Source organism: Astatotilapia calliptera, chromosome 3, assembly GCF_900246225.1.
Source record: "Astatotilapia calliptera chromosome 3, fAstCal1.2, whole genome shotgun sequence".
Taxonomy (NCBI): domain Eukaryota; kingdom Metazoa; phylum Chordata; class Actinopteri; order Cichliformes; family Cichlidae; genus Astatotilapia; species Astatotilapia calliptera.
Window position 1 is genome coordinate 22,403,175 of NC_039304.1, and position 19,941 is coordinate 22,423,115.

Here is a 19,941-nt window from a genome sequence, read left to right on the forward strand (position 1 = left end):
ATGAAGAACAAAAGGCATTAAAATTTTTGACATTCATGTGTTTTTATTGTACTTTCTTGAACAGTAACAGCCTCAAACAGGCCTGTTGTGACTCTGTATCCAAACTGGTCTGAGATATACAGAGGAGAGACGATCACTGTCAGATGTGAGATCCATGGAGGAGACACTGAGTGGGATTATGAGTGGGAAACAAACAGCATGATAAAAGCTCCAAATCAAAATGAATACAGGATTAGATCTGCTTCATCATCCAACAGTGGAAACTATCGCTGTAAGGGCAGAATGAAAAGTTCACAGCATGAAACAACAGAGTGGAGTGATTCAGTCACACTGACAGTTTCTGACAGTAAGTAGAGTCATAGTTCATTTAACCTGGAAATAGAAACAGTTTGTAAAAATGTGTTTTTATTAGTACATGTTGAGATATTTGACATGTTTAGATAGTCTCACTCTGAAAGTTCATCATAAATATTTGTGAGTCAACATTTTAGTGACATTGAATTCAGAGTTAAGAGACGAAAGATTGAGAGCAAATCTTTGTTGAACAGATGAACCCCGTCCTGTCCTCACTGTGTCTCCATCATGGCTGAGTCCTGGAGCCTCAGTAACTCTGAACTGTGAGGTTGAACATCCGTCTGCAGGATGGAGCTTCTACTGGTATAAAGCTGTTCCTGATCTATCAGAGAAATCCTCCAGTTATGAGCTGCTACCTGATGGCAATGGGACTGCACAGGACTCCTACATCATTCATGGACAGACACACACAGCAGGATATGTGTGCAGAGCTGGAAGAGGAGACCCAGAGTATCACACTGATCACAGTCGACCAAAGTTTGTCTGGTCTGCAGGTCAGTTTGATTCTGTTTATCCTCTCAATAAACCAATTTTATTTCTTAACTTTTGTTCACCAATTTTTCACCAAAATTCAGCTCATTGAAATTCAATAATGACAATTAAATGTTTGTGTATATTGAATATTTCCAAATCTCTCTATGATCAAACTGAAATTCTTTGTTTCTTTTTATTATTTTTGCACTTTCATAATGTGACAATATGAAAACAGCGCATATTACATTTTAAATGTTTTCTCTTTGCAATAAGTATTTTTAATTTGGATGTTTAAACTCATTTTATTATTTATGCTTGTTATTTTTTTTACATAAGATTTTGATAAACAAAGAATATTTTCACTGTGATATTTTGAATGCTAACATCTGTGAGCTTTGTTGTTTCCAGATGTTCATTCAGCAGCGTCTCTCACAGTGAGTCCTGACAGAGTGCAACACTTCACCTCTGACTCTGTCTCACTGACCTGTGAGGGAAACTTCACTGAGTGGAGAGTGAGGAAGTTCTCTGAGGACGGCCGACTGTACTCTGACTGTAGGAGAATGACTGGATCCACATGTGACATCAACACATCAAAGTCAGATACTGCAGTGTACTGGTGTGAGTCTGGATCAGGAGAGTTCAGCAGTGCAGTCAACATCACTGTACAGAGTATGTTATTATACATTTACTTCTTGGATTTGAATGATTTAGACGTCACATGAACATTTGTCCCAGCTTTGCTGTATGTGAAGTCATTTTATCTGGAGAAATAGCAGTTTTTAAATACACAAGATCAGATCTTCATGATGAACATTTGTACAATCTGTTCTTATTATTGTTTGTCAGCTTTTTCTAAAAGTGTGCAGCAGCTGATGTGACTGAAACAATTGTGTGTGGTTGTGTCACAGATGATGGTAATGGTCCTATCCTGGTGAGTCCTGTTCATCCTGTGACTGAGGGAGCTTCTGTTAGTCTGAGCTGCAGTTTGAGAACACAAAAAATACTTTCCAATGTGTTTTTCTATCACAATGACAAACTTATTGAAAATGATCCCCGAGGGGAGCTGAAGATCTCTGCAGTGTCAAAGTCTGATGAAGGTTTCTACAAGTGTCAGTACTCAGGAAGAGAGTCAGCACAGAGCTGGATGTCAGTTAAAGGTGAGCAGGATCAAAACATTTGATCGATTTTTATAAACCAGTGACTGAGAAGGAACGTTAAATTGTCTGATTTAAGTCTCAAAGTCAGTTGGCTCTATTTTATAAATGCATTTATTCATAAGATTATAATTTATTAATAATTAATTTCTGTTTGTTGTCACAGTAACTGTGTCAGGAGCTGACAGCTCTTCATCTCCTGTGTGGTTGATTGTTGGACTGGTTTGTGGAGTCTCTCTCATTATTATTCTCCTGCTCTTGTTGTATCGCTGCAGACAGTCCAAGTGTAAGAGCCTCTTCTTTTCATGCTGTATTACAGAGTTTATTTACTACATACACTTTAATTATTCACACATATACATGTATTCTGATCGAACAATTCACATCACAAACATGTGTAATAACATTTGTTTCTTTCACAGGTTCCTGCTTCACCAGGTTGGTAAAATACTTTTTATTATTATTTTAAACAAACATCAGTTACTTTTGAGTTTATTGTGTTTATTTCCTGTTTCAGGTGGATCCAGTCTGAGAGTCACAGTCCGGGCTCCTCCACAAATCATGGAGTCAACCAGGATGAAACTCATGAACACAACTCTGTTCATCCTGGTCAGCACTTAAACCGATCTTTATTATCATTGTTAATATTGACTTTTCATTCAGTCTCCATTAACAGGAACATTTCTTAGGTTCAGTTTGTGCTCAGCAGCTTTTCAAAGAACATTTATCAAAATCCAGTTGCACAAACATCCAAATAACCAACTGACTACATGCACAAAAGATCAGAAACAAACAGGATTTTACAACCTGATTGTATCTTTAACTCGACTGAAAGAATCCACAAATGTTGTTGTTTCATATCAGACCAACACAAACAGTAACACCATGATGGGTTCATGCTCTGAAAATATCTGACAGTCCTGGATTTGACTTAAACACAACTAATGAAATTGAATGTGATGTGTTCACAAACATTTTTACATTTCAGGTACAGATGAACCTCGAGAGGTCACATACTCTCTTATTAAACTTCAAAACCTTAGAAAGAAGAGTGAGTACACAAAACACACAGTGTAGAAAAAAGCCTGGGAAGTTTTTAAAGTGTTTAAAATGTTTTAATTATTTTCATTAATCTGATCATCTTCACAGAGAAGCATCATAAAGCAGAGCAGAGTGCTGTTTACTCTGAGGTGAAGACGGGAGCTGCAGGTACAGTCACAACAGTCTCATTCAGTGTTTGTACTTGAACGTGTCATCACATCATTATATTGCAGGTAATTATAGGTCAACATGGAGTTTAGTTATTCACTGACCAAGCTTAGCTACTACATACGACCACTACACATCAGCAGACTGAATCTTATACACATCGAGGGCCGTTCAGAGTTTAGTGTAAGTTTGTCTGCTTCATATACAGAATGATATTGTTATTGTACAGTATGGTATTGTCCATCTATATGTCCCCAACTAAATAGTTTCTCTCATGTTTTTTACTCTGTGATGTTCTTGTCATCATATCTGTGCTGAACAAATGTGTCCTGAGCTCTGACGTCTCTTTTAGAGGACAGTCTGATGTATGCTGAGGTCAAACAGCCCAAAAAAGAAAAAGCCAAGAAAAACAAAGGTGAGCAAAGTCTGCCATCATCTCCACTGAATATTGTTCATCATGTTTATCTGCTCTTACAATGTAAATCTGTTTGTTTTAATATTTATATTTATGTATTCACAATTCATCAGCTTTTAAAAATCTACTCTTTTATCTTTGCATTAGTGGAGACATCCAGTTTCCTCCTGGTTAATGATATTATTGTTTTCAATGATCTTCTCTTCATTCACAGGAACATCAAGTCCTGCAGCTGATGCAGCAGTTTATTCTGAAGTCACATCAGGAAGCTCTCTCAGTAATTCTGCTGCCATGCAGGCTGATTTATTCTTCACATTATTAAATGTCTTCAGCTCATAATATCTTTACATGTTGGAAATCACTTTGTCTCTTTGTGCTTGTCTTACAGGTCAGTGAGGAGAGCTGTAGCAGCAAAGCCAAGAAGAAGCTTTTTATGAAGCCACTCTTGCTCCTCTGCTGCCCAAATATCAGACATGCTCAACTTTATGTACAGTTACAATATTACATCATAATATCAAATAATTCAGTATAAACAAAATGGAGGTGTATTCATATTCAATATTCATGCTCTTTATCTTCGGTTACTTTTATAAAAAAAAATTGTAATAAACCTTGACTGTATCTAACATGTTCCAACAGCAGTGAGAAATATGTGATGTTTAGTATCTGACAGCACAATTTACAGTCAGTGTTTGCAGTGTAAATACTGATATGGGCACCAACAAATACTTTAACTGTGTTTGTTTACATTATATAAATAAGAATTATATCATAGGCAGTGAATACATTTGAATGTATTTCATGTATATTTTTGTGTTTCTGATCATTTTTTGCATCTTTTAGTTAGAAGGTAGAAATAAAATCTTTTTACATTTGAACATTTTATGTTTACTTTTGATTTTTGTTTCCTGTATGAAATTATCCACAAACTAATCAGATCATCTCTCTATGTGCTGATAGTTAAATGAAAAGATAACTTGTACATGGGCTAAATCTCATATGACAGATTGCATGGAGACAGAACATCACTGAGAATTAAAGCTCTGCATCAATCACGGTCAGCACGACTCAGAGAAGTAGCAGTATTATAATTCATTAATACGACACAAACATCAGAGCTAAAAATCCAGACAAGTTCAACCAAGAACAAGACAGCAACAAAACATCTGTCTGACCCTGCAGAGTCTGATTGTTTAGTCACAGTGAGGAGGAGGCACAGGTCAGTCAGGTGTAAACTTAACCAGCTGGGTTGAGCCTGGTTCGCATTTTTCTGCAAAATCAGCATGACGGTGATAAACAGTGCTGATCATATCCTCTAATACAGGGTGACCATAATTTGATTTCCAAAAAAGAGGACACTTGTGCCAGTCATGAAGAACCTTTATAATACTGTTTACATGAAGAAAACATATTTAAACAATAACATCTCTGTGCAGTTAATGAATGGTGAAATAAAAAATGTCATATAGTCTTTTACAAGTCAACATGTGGTCACCGTACTCTAATAGCTCAGCTGTGCTGTAGATGGGTTTCCCTCTTCACTATCAATCATGTCTTTGTCCTATAAAGTGGGAGAGCAACTACAACTACACTGGTGACTTTTCATTTTGTCCTGTTACCATCTGTAACTAATTTGTTGACTTTATGTCATTTTAGTTTCTAATAAAATGTCACGCAGTCCTGTGTTCCCTGATTGAATTAAATCTGTGAATTAGGATGCAGAAGCAGAGAGTTTAGAGGTTTTATTGCAGGGTTAATAAATGGTGGTGTGAGAGAAATTCTGCACAGACTCTGAGTCTGAAAGACAAACAGTGTTTGGAGTCTGCTGTTACCATCACAGCTGTGTAGGTGGCAGTAATACAACTTTATGCTGGTTCTCAGCTACTAATGAAAAAGAAGTGAGCTTCTTACAGTTCTTCATAACTTACTGTTATTATTGTATTTTTATTTTATCTGATCAGCAAAAATTCAGGTCGTTAAAGTGTTTGAAATGTTATTAGTGTTATTGCTCATTATTATTACTGTGATTAGTGTAATGGCTTTAGGACCCAGGGGATCAAACAGAGGGTATAAAAAAGGAAGTAGCAGCAGGTGCTCTTCTTCTTCTTCTCTCCTTTGTTCTGGTGTGAGGCTGTGGACTGTGGTGTTTGTGGGATGCTACAAAGTTTTGGAGTGTGAACAGAGTGTGCTGAGGAGATCGTGTCACCATATAAGTGAGCATACTGCCCTTTAGCAGAGATTCAAGGTATAGACTGAATGTTTTTAAGTTATCTTTCTTTAAGCCTTTAAATTAGATTAATTTAAATTAATCTTTAAATTACCAGTTAAAATATTATCCTACAGGATCGAGGCCTCAGTGCTCCGGTGTTTTTGATTATTATATTAGTGTATTTTTGTTTATTTGATCAGCAGTAATTCAGTTTATTATGTGTTTGAAATAAATTGAATGACTGAATCACAGCTGAAAGTGTTTTTTTGTTCTTGTTGTTTTATGCATTTACTCTGAGTGTGTGATTATTGTGCTGCTGTTACAGTCTTTCTGTTTTACTTCTCAGCACTGCCATCATGTGTCTGAATACACAGCGTACAGTCAAACTCAACAACCTCAGTTAAAGATTTGCTAACATTTAAAGCTGTTGAGCACCAGTGCAGGTTATTTTTGACCTGTGTTTGTGTTTTTGAATAAATCTCTTGAAGTTTTTGCAAATGGAAAATGTTGTATATTTCTGATGGATGTCAAACTTTTAAAACACTGAAAGAAATTTCAAATAAATTCAGATCTGCAAAGAAATGCATTGATTATGTTTTATTCAAGAATCAATATCAAAACAGTATCACAAGATCAAACTGCAAAGAATAACATCTTTACTCTTCTGAGCAGCTTACATGTGTGTGAAAGACTGTTGGTGGTCACCATCTTTTCTGCCACAGGCTTATTTTTATCCACTGACAGGCCTCATGGTTTCTGGTTGGGTCACCATGAACAGAGGAAATGCAGCCTGTGGTTTCAGCCTCAAGTCTTCAGTGTAGCTGATGTTTAGTTTTATGTTATCAGCTCACAGCAAAGAGTTAACAAGGAGCACAGACAAAGAGCACAGTGGAAATTTCACTTTGACCTCTGTGTGCATGACACATGTTTACATGATGTGCCTGTACTGGAATAACAGTAGTGACAATCAAATATTCAGTTATCTTTATAAAATAGTGCCTCGTCTTCATCATTTTTCATTAATCAATGTAATAAATCCGTAAATCAAACAATCATTTGTACCAAAGTTAATTTATTCAAAGCTAATAATTGAAAACAAAATGAAATTTCTTCATATTTTTGTTCATTTTTTGCACTTTAAGAAAAGTTTTTCTTTAACGTGTGGATATTTCTGTAACTGTTGGTGACCTCATAGCTGCAGGCTTATCTGCACCATCTCTGCACTTAAACATTACAGTGACTTCATTATTTCCATCAGCCTGCAGAACTAAAATGAGGAAGAACAATTGAAGCTAAATATGAGCTGCCTTCCAGATCACATGCTTTAGCTCTGACAGCACAGACAGATGATGAGGAGACTGTGAGACGTTAAACAGGCAGAATACAGAGCTCAGAGTTTTACACGTTCTGGTTTGTTGTCTTTCACACTTCTTAAAACATGAGAAAATATTTACTGATCTTCATTTTACTATAAATAACACCTCGGTGTGTAAATTGCCTTGATTGCTAATTTACTGTTAATAGTTAACATTTATTATTATTATCTGAAAAAGAAAACCATAAGAATCTAAAATCTAAAACAAGACGCTAAAACAGGGCCAACTTTCTCTAAATGTAATCACACAGAGCTCAGATGAGTAGAGAGTGAACAGGCAGGTGTGTGTTTCCACAGCAGGTGTGTGTTTGCACAACTGAAGGTTTGCAGGTTGAACACTGGAGAAGATCAGAGACAGAAGAAGACTGGATTAAGTGGATAAACTACAAGGGTGATTCTCTGCAGTCAGGCTAGTTTCCTCAGTGTGCTGTAACTCAGTGAGTGGATGAACAGTCGCTCCTTTTATGTGCAGCTATTTGAGGATGGAGAACAAATGTGCCAACCTGAGCGGACTGGAGCAGGTGAGGAAGATGACTAACACATCCCACTGACAAGGAAGAGCTGTGGAGCTGTGACAGACTGTGGAAACATCAATGAAAAAAGGCAGAAATCGAATAATTATTTTATTACAGTCCTGATATCAGACCTCTGTTTATTTGTTTATTAGAAGCTCAGATATTAACCCTCTAAAGCCTGAATCATAAATGAAATGAAAACTTTTTAAAAGCTGGTGTGTTTTTTTGAACCTTCTAAAAAATAAATATTTTTCACTTGAGGTGGAAAAAATCTTTTTTAGCTGCATCTGGCATTTTTGTACAATTTGTTGCTCAGTTTATCTTCAAATAGAAACATTAAAGTTTCTTTTTAACACATTAAACTTTGAGTTTCCTTTCACAATGTTCACAAATCTTTTAGAAAACTGGTAAAAATGTCTTTGAGGAATCGTTGAAGGCTCGTTGACTGATGTCAGCCATGTTGGATGTCTCAGCTGAGGGCTCTGCATGAGTTGCTGATCCCCGCTGGTTAATCTGTGCACTGCATGTGTGTCTGTAGACATCAGGTTGTTTAACGTGAGCAGAAAAGGCCAAGCAACAAACTTTGTTAAAGAGGATGAAAAGAAACTTGATGAATGTTGGTCGGATATTCTTCTGTCAGAGGAGACAAAGATAAATTTGTTCACATTCAGTCAGACAGATCAGTGAGTCTGTAGTTGTGATACTGAAGCGTGGAGGCAGGACACGACAACAAAGATAAAACTATGACCTGCAAAGTTTGTCAGCAACTAAGCAACAGAGCACCTTTGTATATCACAGAGAAAGGTAGGAACACTAAACAGGAAAGAAACTTAAATGCTTGCAGTGGACAGGAAATGTGAACACGTCACACGACTGCTGCGGTCAAAGCTACAGGAGCTGTTTGAGGTTGGTGTAAAAGGAAGGAAGCACAGAGAGGTGATGGAAGGAGGAGCTGAATATAAACTCTGGTCTTATCTACATGAAGTGCAGCTTCTCTTTATCAATGCAAAGTCGAACACTTTGAGATTAGATGCAGATCAGCGTGCAGGGCTGGACGTGAGGATGGGGCACTCTTTGCTCTGTTTGCTGGGGTTATTCTGTGAGTACAATACACACCTTTACTGTTTGGATGGCAGCGATGAAGGAAAATGTTTCTCACTGGTGACAATTACACTGTATCACTGCTTTAACCTGTTTATCTGACAGCTTCAACACAGCAGGCTAGTTTTTTTTTTCATGTTTCCAGCCTGTTTCACAGCTAATAGAAACATAAATTTGGTGATGAGCAATAACTGTGCCATGTGAAGATTTAAAAAAAACCTCAGTTTATATATTTATTGTGATTTTGTCAGTTGTATAATGTCTGATGATGTTTCATTCATTATTTTAGTGCTCAGTACAGTCAGACATGGAAACACTGAAGGTGAGAAACTGTTTTCTTCTTCTTGTGTTGCTCTAAATGACGTCCTCTGTGTTATATTTTGTATCATGAACCAAACATTTCATTGAGATTATTGGTTAAAATGTTAATATAACCATGTTAAGTGTGTGAGCACTCAAACACACACCCACGATACAAACTGTATATTTACTGAAGAGCTGTGGCTTCATACATGTGGATTTTCTTTTCATGTTTATCTGATCTGAAAACATCAACAGTGTGTGTAGTGCAGATTATCTCACTGAATTATGTTGTTGACATGTATGTTGTTTCATATAGTGGGATTTTTTGGATTAATTTTTGGATTATAAATTTTATATTAAATTTTTATTAAATTTATTATTTATTTATTTTATTTATTATTAATTTTGTTGCTGTTTTTTTCTTCTTAGTGGATTTTGTATTTATCTAACTCCTCTGGTCTGTTAGTGCCTCTATTCTGTCTGTGCTGGTGCCCAATCTGTACCCTGTTGTTGACTTATGTTGATTCTCCATATTACTGTGAAGCACTTTGGTGTGCCTTCGGGTTTTTAAATGTACAATATAAAGAAAACTGTATTGTATTGTATTACCTCTTGGAGCAATAAAAATGCTAATTATCAAAAGCTCCACACAGATGACAAATTAAAGGAAAAACCAACATGAACATGGTAACCAAATGCTGCTCTGAGCTCAGCATTAAGTTTGTTACCTTCAGTTACTAAATAATAGATGATATTGTTCAGCACGCAAGATAGACAGCGCACAGTGTGCTTTGAGGCAGCAGCCAAGAAAGCTTTAGTCTCCGTCTGTGAATACCCATGTGTACACCTGTGTGCATACCTGTGTGGATCAGCATGCTTGCATTCCAAAGGTTTCTCCATGTAATGATCTTCTAGGGGGTGTGGGGAGCCACAGCCCTGTCCTTTATGGAATCAAGCGGGTATGGAGGAGATCAAAACTCCAGACATCCAGAGGCCCCCAGAACACAAGAGACCAAGGAAGACCCACAGAGGGGCAGCTGCGCCACTGTCCCAGTAAGAGCTGAGGAGAGTCCCAGATGAGGGCTCATTCAGCAGCTGCGGAGCAGAAGCCAGGGGGAGTTGCAGTGACGCGCCCGTGAGCTCCGCCGGCAGCCAGCTGTGCCTGAGTGACCGAGCCCCAGGCCGAGAGGCTGGGGGCACCCCGCCTCCGAAATGGCCCGAGCGAGCCCCAATAAGCGGCCGCCAAGGAGTGAGCCGGTGTGTACCCGGACGCCCACCCCCAGATACAAAGAACCACCAATGCACCGACACCTGAGGGAGTCCGCCACCGGCAGGGGAAGTGGTGGTGGGTGGAGATAGGCCTCCAAACCTTGGAAGGCCCGAGATGTCCCCAGAGAGGTGGCGTCTGATACCCAACCTGACATATAGATACAAACATACAGGCACACACAAACACAAACATCCATTCCCACCCTCATGCTCTCATGTGCACTTCACACTCAACCGACGTGGAGACAAATATAAAGAGACGCTGTATACGCAATCACACTCCCCAAGCGTACTCTACATACCGGGTCTAGGTACCCCCACCCCTGGAGGGGGGAACTGCACCCAGACCCAGGTGGTGTTACCCTTTTCCCTGCGGTGGGGAGAGGCAGACCGCCCCGACTCCGCAGCAGCAGGGAGGCCCCACACCCCAGACCGCAGCCGGACGGCCAACTCCTCCCAGCCCCCCCCGCTCCAGCAGGCCGCAGAGAACGGGGGTGAGAAAAGACTCCAAACCTCCCTCCACCCGCTCATAGTAGTGTTGATGCATGTGTGTTCTAAGGTGCAATTAAAACCCAGGAGGGCATGGAGCTACCTGCCAGAGAGCAGCAGGTAAGCGCATAGTCCCTCCTGTTAGCCCTCAATGTCTACATGTATTTGAATTGAGAGGTGGGCAATGAAGCCAGGGGTGAGGTGTACACCCTGATGGAAACTTGGACTCCGTGTATTGTGCCCACCCCCAAGATCCTATATGTATGTGTAATGAGGGTGTGAGTAATGTGAATGTCTAAGTTGTGGGATAAAATTGAGGCAGAGGCAGCCAGAAGGGGACAGAGGGGGGGTAGCCTCCTCTGCATCCTGGTGACATACCCCTACTCCAAGGCCCTGCATGTGTGGGTGGTTGTGGTGGAGCGGGAGGAGGGAGGCAGCTGGAGATGGGGAGGAAAGGAAGGGAGGGGCAGTAACCCCTCCCTGGGGCCAGCTCCCCCGCTGACCCCAGTAGGCACTCCCACACTCCGCGACCCGCCAGGGAAAAGGGGGGCCCAGGCCCATCCAGACCGGGGCCCAGCGCGGCAGCGCCCCCCGGCCCCACAGAGCCCGGGACAGTCCACCCAACCCCACCACAGAGAAAACTGCACCCACCCCACCATCCACTCGTCTTCCAGACTACATGAGACAATAGACGCCCAGGCTGAGATCTTCCTCCACCTCTCCTGTATCTCCCCCTCCTGCAGAGAGTTCCTGAGGGGAGGAAAGCTCCTGCAAGGTGTAACAATCTCCCCCACCGGTTGAAGAGCCCCACAGGCGACTCGACACACCGGCGGCACCCCGTGCCGGGGATGGGCTCCCATGCACCCACCCGCCCACAACCCCGGCAACACACAAACCAGGACCCAAGGCCCCGAGGCCCAGCCAGGGCCCCGGCCCAGAGATGGAGCGCCCCCAGACCCTCATGCCCATCCCGGACCCACCCAGGGGCAGACAGGCTACCAGGTCAGTAACCCACGTCCATCACCACAGACCCTCCCCTAGCCCCGCTGCACGCAGCCACGAGGAAATGGTCAGAAAAGAGCCCCCAACCGGACATGACCGCTACCCCGGTTTGAGCCCCCCAAGGAAGATGCCTCCGGGGAATCCCCCGACGCCCTAAGCCTGTCCCTGCCCCCACACCAATCACAACATTGAAGGCGGGACCAAACTATGACCCCCCACCCCCACTAGGTGATGGAGCCGATCAAAGGAGCCCAGAGCAATTGATCTGATGTGGTGGCCGAGGCTGTATCAAAACTAATGTAATCTAATAGATAATTTCTATATTGGTTAGAATTAAGATTGTTTTTATTTTTCCAGTTCATGAGGACAGTTTTCTTGGCTATGCATAGGGCAGTGAAAACCATATGGGCTATATTGTTTTCTGAAGTGACATTATCTAAGCTGCCCAACAAACACACTAAGAGGGAAGTTGGAATGTTACATTTCAGACACTTTGATAAGTCTTCACATATCTCGCGCCAAAACTTCTGCACTGGTGGACAGAACCAAAGAGCGTGGATATAATTGTCTGGTGTATTGTTTTGACAGTGTGAGCAGTTGTTGGAAGATGTAAAGCCCATCTTGAACATCCGATGACCTGTATAGTGCACTCTATGTAGTATTTTGTATTGTATTAATTGCAGACTGGGATTTTTAATCAATTTAAAAGTTTTTAAGCAAATCTGAGACCAGAAGTTTTGGTCTAAACTGACTGATAAATCTGCTTCCCACTTTGCAATAGGAAGGGATATTGATTCATCTAATTTAGAAAGTGTTCTATATATTTTAGATAATAATTTGGGGGATTTAAGAGTAAGAAAATGTGCCGCACTTGGTGGTGTTTGTAATTCAACTTGACTGAGGTTAAATTTCTTTTTTATAATGGATTTAATTTGTTGATATTCTAAAAAATTTTTCTTGTTGATCCCATATTGTGCAACTAGTCTGTCAAATGGGATCAATTCTGTTCCCTCCAATATATGTTCTAAGTATTTAATTCCTTTACAACTCCATTCTGGGAAGTTAATCATATTATTGTTTTGTAATATGTCAGGGTTATTCCAGATAGGAGTACGTTTGCATGGGATTAGTGAAGATTCCGTTATTTTTAGAAACTCCCACCATGCTGTCAGAGAGGAGCTGATGTTGATACTTTTAAAACATTCATGTCTTTTGATGTTTGAGCTGATAAATGGTAGGTCTGAAATCTCTAGATCCTTGCATAGTGCCTGTTCAACATCTAGCCAGGGCTCATCTAGGAAGGTATGTTTTGACCATTCTGAGATGAACTGAAGCCTGTTGGCTAAGAAGTATTGGTGAAAATTAGGCAGCTCTAATCCTCCTCTATCCTTGGTTTTTTGTAGCGTTTTTTAAGCTGATACGCGGGGGTTTATCTTTCCAAAGGAATTTGGAAATATATGAATCCAGAGATCTGAACCAATCTTGTGATGGTTTGTTAGGGATCATCAAAAATAAGTAATTTATTTTTGGCAAGATCATCATTTTTATGTGGAACCTCTTAATGCAGAGTTTGTGACCTTTGATTGTCTTTAAAATTTAGTTCTGTGTTTTATATTTAATTAGTGGATAAATCATTAAACCTAATACAGCTGATTAAAGTTATTGACCTGAACTGCAGAAAAGAAAACATCAAACTTCTTCATCCTGTCATGTGATGAAAGATGAGGACCTAAATGCACAGGAGGGTGAGACTGGCAACACTGAAGGAAAAAATTAAACTCTAAGACTAAATTATAAGAAGAACTAAAGGTGCCACAAAATACTCAAGAATAAATTAGATCAATAAACAAAAGTACAAACACGAACAAATAAAGAATTTAACCTCTAAAAGTTCAGAAACACAAAGTCAGACCCGGGATCATTACACACTCCAGATTTCTACATCCATGTTTGATGTTTTGATGGAACAAATTGAATTTACAAGCTCACTAATATGTAGCTCCACTGACTTTCAGTTTTGTTGTGATATTTTTTTTTACTTCATTTACATGAAATACTTTCACTTTTTTTTCATTTCTTTTTATTTCTTAATTACAGGACATGGAGTGAATATCACTGCAACAGCAGACAGCACAACCATACCAGCAGGGGGCAGTGTGACACTGACCTGTGATGTGAAACACTCTGCTGACTTAAAATATGAGTGGGTCAGAGAAACCTCATCTGCAGTGAAGTCCACAGAAGCTGTTGGATCAGATAAAGTGATCAGGATCTCTAAAGGAGGAAAATACCAATGCAGAGGATGGAGAACATACCCAACTTCACTCATAGCACAAAGTGATCCAGTCATCATTCAGGAAACTGGTGAGTTTAAACATTTAATCTGAAAGTAATTATGGACCTGTCAAGCATCTATAAAACTGTTATAATTTTATGATGTAATAATAATAATAATAATAATAATAATAATAATAATAATAATAATATATAACCAGTTAGAAAATAAATGTATGGCTCAGTCATTCCTAAGCATGTTTTTATGTCACTAAAAAAACCCATTTAATATTATATTTATTTGTATTTAAATCATAACTGAACACTGAGTGGGACAGACTTTGTGACTTGTCCTTACAACAGAAAGGTAACAATGACGGCTGGGAGATGCAGGCTTCACCAGAAGTCTGCATTTAATTTTATTTATACATGTTTAAATGGTAAAAACTGAGACTTAGACATTCTTCTCTGTGGGAGTCTGACGGCCCAGAGCGAGTGAACAGAAATTCTCACCTGCTCGACTTTCAGTGACCTGGAGCTCCTCCTCTGTGCAAATCAAAGCTATAATAACGGATGATGCACGTATGCAGCGTCCGAACACCTCCCATTGTGGCTCTGTAGACATACGTGTGACCTAGAAGCACGGCTACAGTCATCGACATCATCATGACCTGTGAAGCAATAATTACACATGAAATGTGTGAACCATCAATGCTCCTAACTTTTTTAAAGATGATCTTTTCTGGCCTTTTAGCTTTTATTGGATAGAGACAATGTAGATAGACAGGAAAGCCGAGGGAGAGAATAGAAATGAAGAAAGGGGTGCGTGCTGGGACTCGAACCTGGCCAGACTGCTCACCTACTGAGCTGAACTGGTACCAATGTTTTTGAATTATTAATGATATACTGGTTCTGGAATAAAAATACAAACAGAGTTTTGTTATGTTTGTCATGGACTACGGCCCTTTGGTGTTAAATTCTGATTAACATACTAAATATGAACACACACACACACACACACACACACACACACACACACACACAGGAACACACACACACACACACACACACACACACACACACACACACACAGGAACACACACACACACACACACACACACACACACACAGGAACACACACACACACACACACACACACACACACACACACACACACAGGAACACACACACACACACACACACACACACACATTAAAAAAAGTGTTCATAATTGACCCAAACATTCAATTTGTGACATCCTCAGTCCTCCAGACTCCTCTCTCCCAGCTGATCCACAAACCACACACACACACACACACACACACACACACACACACACACACACACACACACACACACACACACACACACACACAGGAACACACACACACACACACACACACACACACACACACACACACACAGGAACACACACACACACACACACACACACACACACATTAAAAAAAGTGTTCATAATTGACCCAAACATTCAATTTGTGACATCCTCAGTCCTCCAGACTCCTCTCTCCCAGCTGATCCACAAACCACACGCGCACACACAGCTCAACATTAATTTATATGTAGATGGAAATAACAGTGAATGATGTTTTTGATGATGCAGTGTTTGCTCACTTTTCCTTTTTACTGGAAACCACTCCATCCTCTTTTATATATTTGAATCAGAGGATAAATGCTTGAAATGACTTCAGCTGTTTTAAAATTATTGATCTGAACAGAAAAGTGAACATAAAACATTTGTTCCAGATTTCTGCATCTGATTTTATTCTGTTAGGATTTCAAACTGCAAACTTCTCACTCTGGTTAATCAACCTTTTCTTAGAAAATATTTTTCTTTTCCATCATCCAGCAGGACGAGATTCAGTTACAGAAATTATGAAAATGTTAATTAATTCCTTTTGTGTCCTAACTGAGGAATTTTGCTGTGGAAAGTTTCCAACAGGATCGATGTGAAGCTGCAGCACAGCTGGTCTCAGATATTCACTGGTGAGACAATCACTCTCAGATGTGAGATTCAGGGAGGTGAAGGAAAGGTGTGGAAATATGAATGGACAGCACCCAACAAAAAAAGGCCTCCAACATCCAGTGAATACAGGATCAGCAGAGTTTTAGTGTCCCACAGTGGAGACTACAGATGTCGGGGTAGCAGTGACTATCTCTTAACAGGATGGAGTGATGCCTTCAGACTGACAGTTTCATGTGAGTTGGTCTATGAATCAAACTGAAGTTTCCTTTTTTAAACTTGACATCAAAAAGCAATTCAGACCCTCCAAGAAACTCACTGTGCAAACAGACTCACAACTGAGTGCATTGTGACTCTAAAATGATTTATTTAAAAGGGAATGTAAAGAGAGGAAACTTTTAAGAAAAAAAATAATAAATCAGGTACGTCTGTTGTGTAGTTTTGAGCTAAGACAGATCGCCTGTGTGAGATTATAACCTTGTGTTTGGTGCCAGTCAGAGTCAGAGTCACACTGAGAGCAGAAAGCACAATCACAGCAGTGATATCAGTCTGTTTGTCTTTCAGTGAGGTCACATTAAGAATCAGAATCAGAATCAGAATCAGAATGGGGTTTATTGCCAAATGTTGAGCAGGTTTACAACATTAGGAAATTGCTGCGGTGCTTCAGTGTAAACATAGTGTCATAAATAGCACTTAAATAGACATGAAAAAATAAAAGTAGGAATAAGGATTAAAAGTGCTACGTAGAAAGATATGTGCATGAGATATACATGAGATATATACATGAGAATAAGAATTAAGAGTGCTGTGTAGAAAGATATATACATGAGTGCAGGTGGTGATCAGTGCCAAACATGGAATGATGCAGTGACACAGCGTAGGGTCATGTGTTAGTGGCGGGGACAGTCATATGGTTATTGTTCATGTGTCCAACAGCAGAGGGGAAGAAACTGTTCTTATGGCGAGAGGTTCTGGTGCGAATGGACCGGAGCCTCCTGCCTGAGGGGAGCAGGTCAAACAGACTGTGTCCAGGGTGAGAAGGGTCAGCTGAGATCCGAGCTGCACGCCGCAGTGTCCTGGAGGTGTACAGGTCCTGCAGAGATGGGAGTCTGCAGCCAATCACCTTCTCAGCAGAGCGCACAACACGCTGCAGTCTCTGTTTGTCCCTGATAGTGGCTCCAGCGTACCACACGGTGATGGAGGAGGTGAGGATGGACTCGATGATTGCAGTGTAGAACTGCATGATCGTCCGTGTTGGCAGGTTGAATTTCTTCAGCTGCCTCAGGAAGTACATCCTCTGCTGGGCTTTCTTGATGACGGAGGTGATGGTGGGCTCCCACTTCAGGTCCTGGGTGATGGTGGTACCCAGGAAGCGGAATGAGTCCACAGAGGTGATGGGGGTGTCAGTCAGGATGATGGGGGGGAGTGGGGCTGTGTGCTTCCTGAAGTCCACAATAATCTCCACTGTCTTCTGGGCATTCAGCACCAGGTTGCTGTGGCTGCACCAGGTCACCAGACGTTCAACCTCCCTCCTGTAGGCGGACTCATCCCCGTCCGAGATGAGCCCAATAACGGTGGTGTCATCTGCAAACTTGATTAGCTTGACAGACTGGTGGGTGGAGGCGCAGCAGTTGGTGTACAGGGAGAAGAGCAGAGGAGAAAGAACACAGCCCTGAGGGGAGCCGGTGCTGATGGTCCGGGAGTCCGAGACATTCTTCCCCAGCCTCACATGCTGCTTCCTGTCCGTCAGGAAGTCAGTGATCCACCGGCAGATGGGATCAGGCACATTCATCTGGGAAAGCTTGCCTCGGAGATGGTCTGGAAGGATGGTGTTGAAGGCAGAGCTGAAGTCCACAAACAGGATCCTGGCGTAGGTTCCTGGGGAGTCCAGATGCTGCAGGATGAAGTGTAGGGCCATGTTGATGGCGTCGTCTACAGACCTGTTGGCTCTATATGCAAACTGCAGGGGGTCCAGGAGAAGGGGCCGTGAGGGTCTTGAGATGGGAGAGAACTAGGCACTCAAATGATGTCAGAGCCACGGGTCTGTAGTCATTTAGTCCAGTGATCCTAGGTTTCTTGGGGACAGGGATTTGTCGTGGTTCGTTCGATTTGGATCAGAGAAGAAACGCAGGCTGCATCCAGATCAAGGTGTCAAAATAGTGATCTTTATTACATACTTCCAAAGGAAGCACGGGAAGACAAAACATACAGCAAACAAAGCAAACAACAATCTTCTTCGGGCGGAAGCCCCCTTTTTCCTTTATATTACCCTGATGACGTCACACAGTTAGATCTTACTGGAAATGATATCAACTCCCCACACTCAACAAGATTCCCTTATATAGACATCAGGATGAGACTTTTAGAGAAAAACAAGTGTGTTCTTATGTGTATTTTGTGAGGCTGTGTGTCCTTAGACGACAGGATGTCCTGGGACGACCTCCTCTTATTAATAAGTGTGTATGTGAGACGTGCGTGTCTTACGTAAGGTCTTGTGCATGCTAGTTTTAGGCCTGACTACATGCAAAACTGAATGTAGCAGTCCAAGGTCCAACAGGACCCTCCAGCTCAAACGGTGATACAATGCTGTGCAGTCCATTTGAGACTGATTAGAAGATGATGATGAGCATACACCAATATTCACTCAGATTAACATAGATATACTTCAGAGATTATGCTGTCATCAGATTCAACAATGATAAATGATTAATCAATGATGGTTATGATTATAAAATGTCATCATAAGAATACAAAATAAAATATCTCTTTTCCACAGATTATGGTAGAGGACTTGAAGCAGGCAGGCACATGACATGCCTGCAGTGAGGAGTTGAAAACCACCAGGACACAGTTTATGAAATTTGGGGGATCAAAGCCAAAGAAAGAAGCCGTTTCATTTCACTGTGTGTAGCCGGTCTGGCCTCACACTGTTGCTGCAAACTGTGTTGTGTCAACGAGGAGATGAGTCAGCTGTTGCTTTGCCTGCTGAGTTTATTCTCCAACAATGTTTAAATAAAAATCAATTCAGTTCAGCAACTTTATGTGATTGGGCTTCTACATGCACAGCTTTAAAAGAAACAGTGTCTTTGAATACAGCAACCAAGATTTGAACCATTTTAGCACTTTTACTGTAACAGGATCATTAGCATAATCTCATCTCTCCCAGCAGGGCCTCTTTCAAAACTACAGGAAGTGACACGTGTGGGAAGGTCACAAAGAAAATTAAAGCTTTCAAATATAAAATAAATAAATAAATAACTAGATACATATGTATGACTTGGGTATGAAAAATAATGACAAAACCAAATAACAGAGGATGGATTCTCTGTGAAATATAAATAAATGTCTTCTGCACGTCTTACATGTGGATGCAGGTCATAGAAGCCGAACCAAAGAGCAGAAAATGGCCTTAGTTCATTACAGACACATTACCACAGTAATCTTTCTCATTACAAAGTTTTCCTCTCAGGAAGCACTCAGGCGGACGGAAAACAAATAATTTATGTTGAGTCTAATGTATCACATTCTCCAGTCTTCAGTGTTTGGTTCATCCTTCAATGTTGTGTCTAAACAATGCCACAGTTTGATACCTCAGACAAACAGGCTCTAAGTGGCTAAATACAATAATATAAGTAGAGCAAATCCATTTACCCAGAGTCACTGACTGAAAATCTTCAGATCTGTTTTAGGTATGATTGATTGTTTTTATGCATTTTTAATGAATCATCTGCATATTTATTTAATTTTCCTCCTTTTTCATAACATCAGATATACCCAGGGCCACACTGACAGCAGGAACAACAATCATACCAGT

At 40.7% G+C, this 19,941-nt stretch overlaps 1 protein-coding gene across 4 annotated transcripts in view; it reads left to right on the plus strand.

The window, feature by feature from the left end:
- Positions 1–19,941, plus strand: part of LOC113018950 (sialoadhesin-like) — a 105,292-nt gene that overhangs the window by 54,207 nt on the left and 31,144 nt on the right. For 2 of the 4 annotated variants that reach the window (XM_026162408.1, XM_026162409.1), the window contains 11 exons: positions 65–346; positions 549–848; positions 1,237–1,497; positions 1,737–1,985; positions 2,149–2,268; positions 2,405–2,420; positions 2,500–2,591; positions 2,971–3,033; positions 3,132–3,191; positions 3,544–3,606; positions 3,821–3,987. In XM_026162408.1, the coding sequence (XP_026018193.1) occupies positions 65–346; positions 549–848; positions 1,237–1,497; positions 1,737–1,985; positions 2,149–2,268; positions 2,405–2,420; positions 2,500–2,591; positions 2,971–3,033; positions 3,132–3,191; positions 3,544–3,606; positions 3,821–3,945 (1,631 nt within the window). In that variant the 3' untranslated portion in view covers positions 3,946–3,987. The other 2 variants (XM_026162410.1, XM_026162411.1) reach the window with 2 other exon arrangements.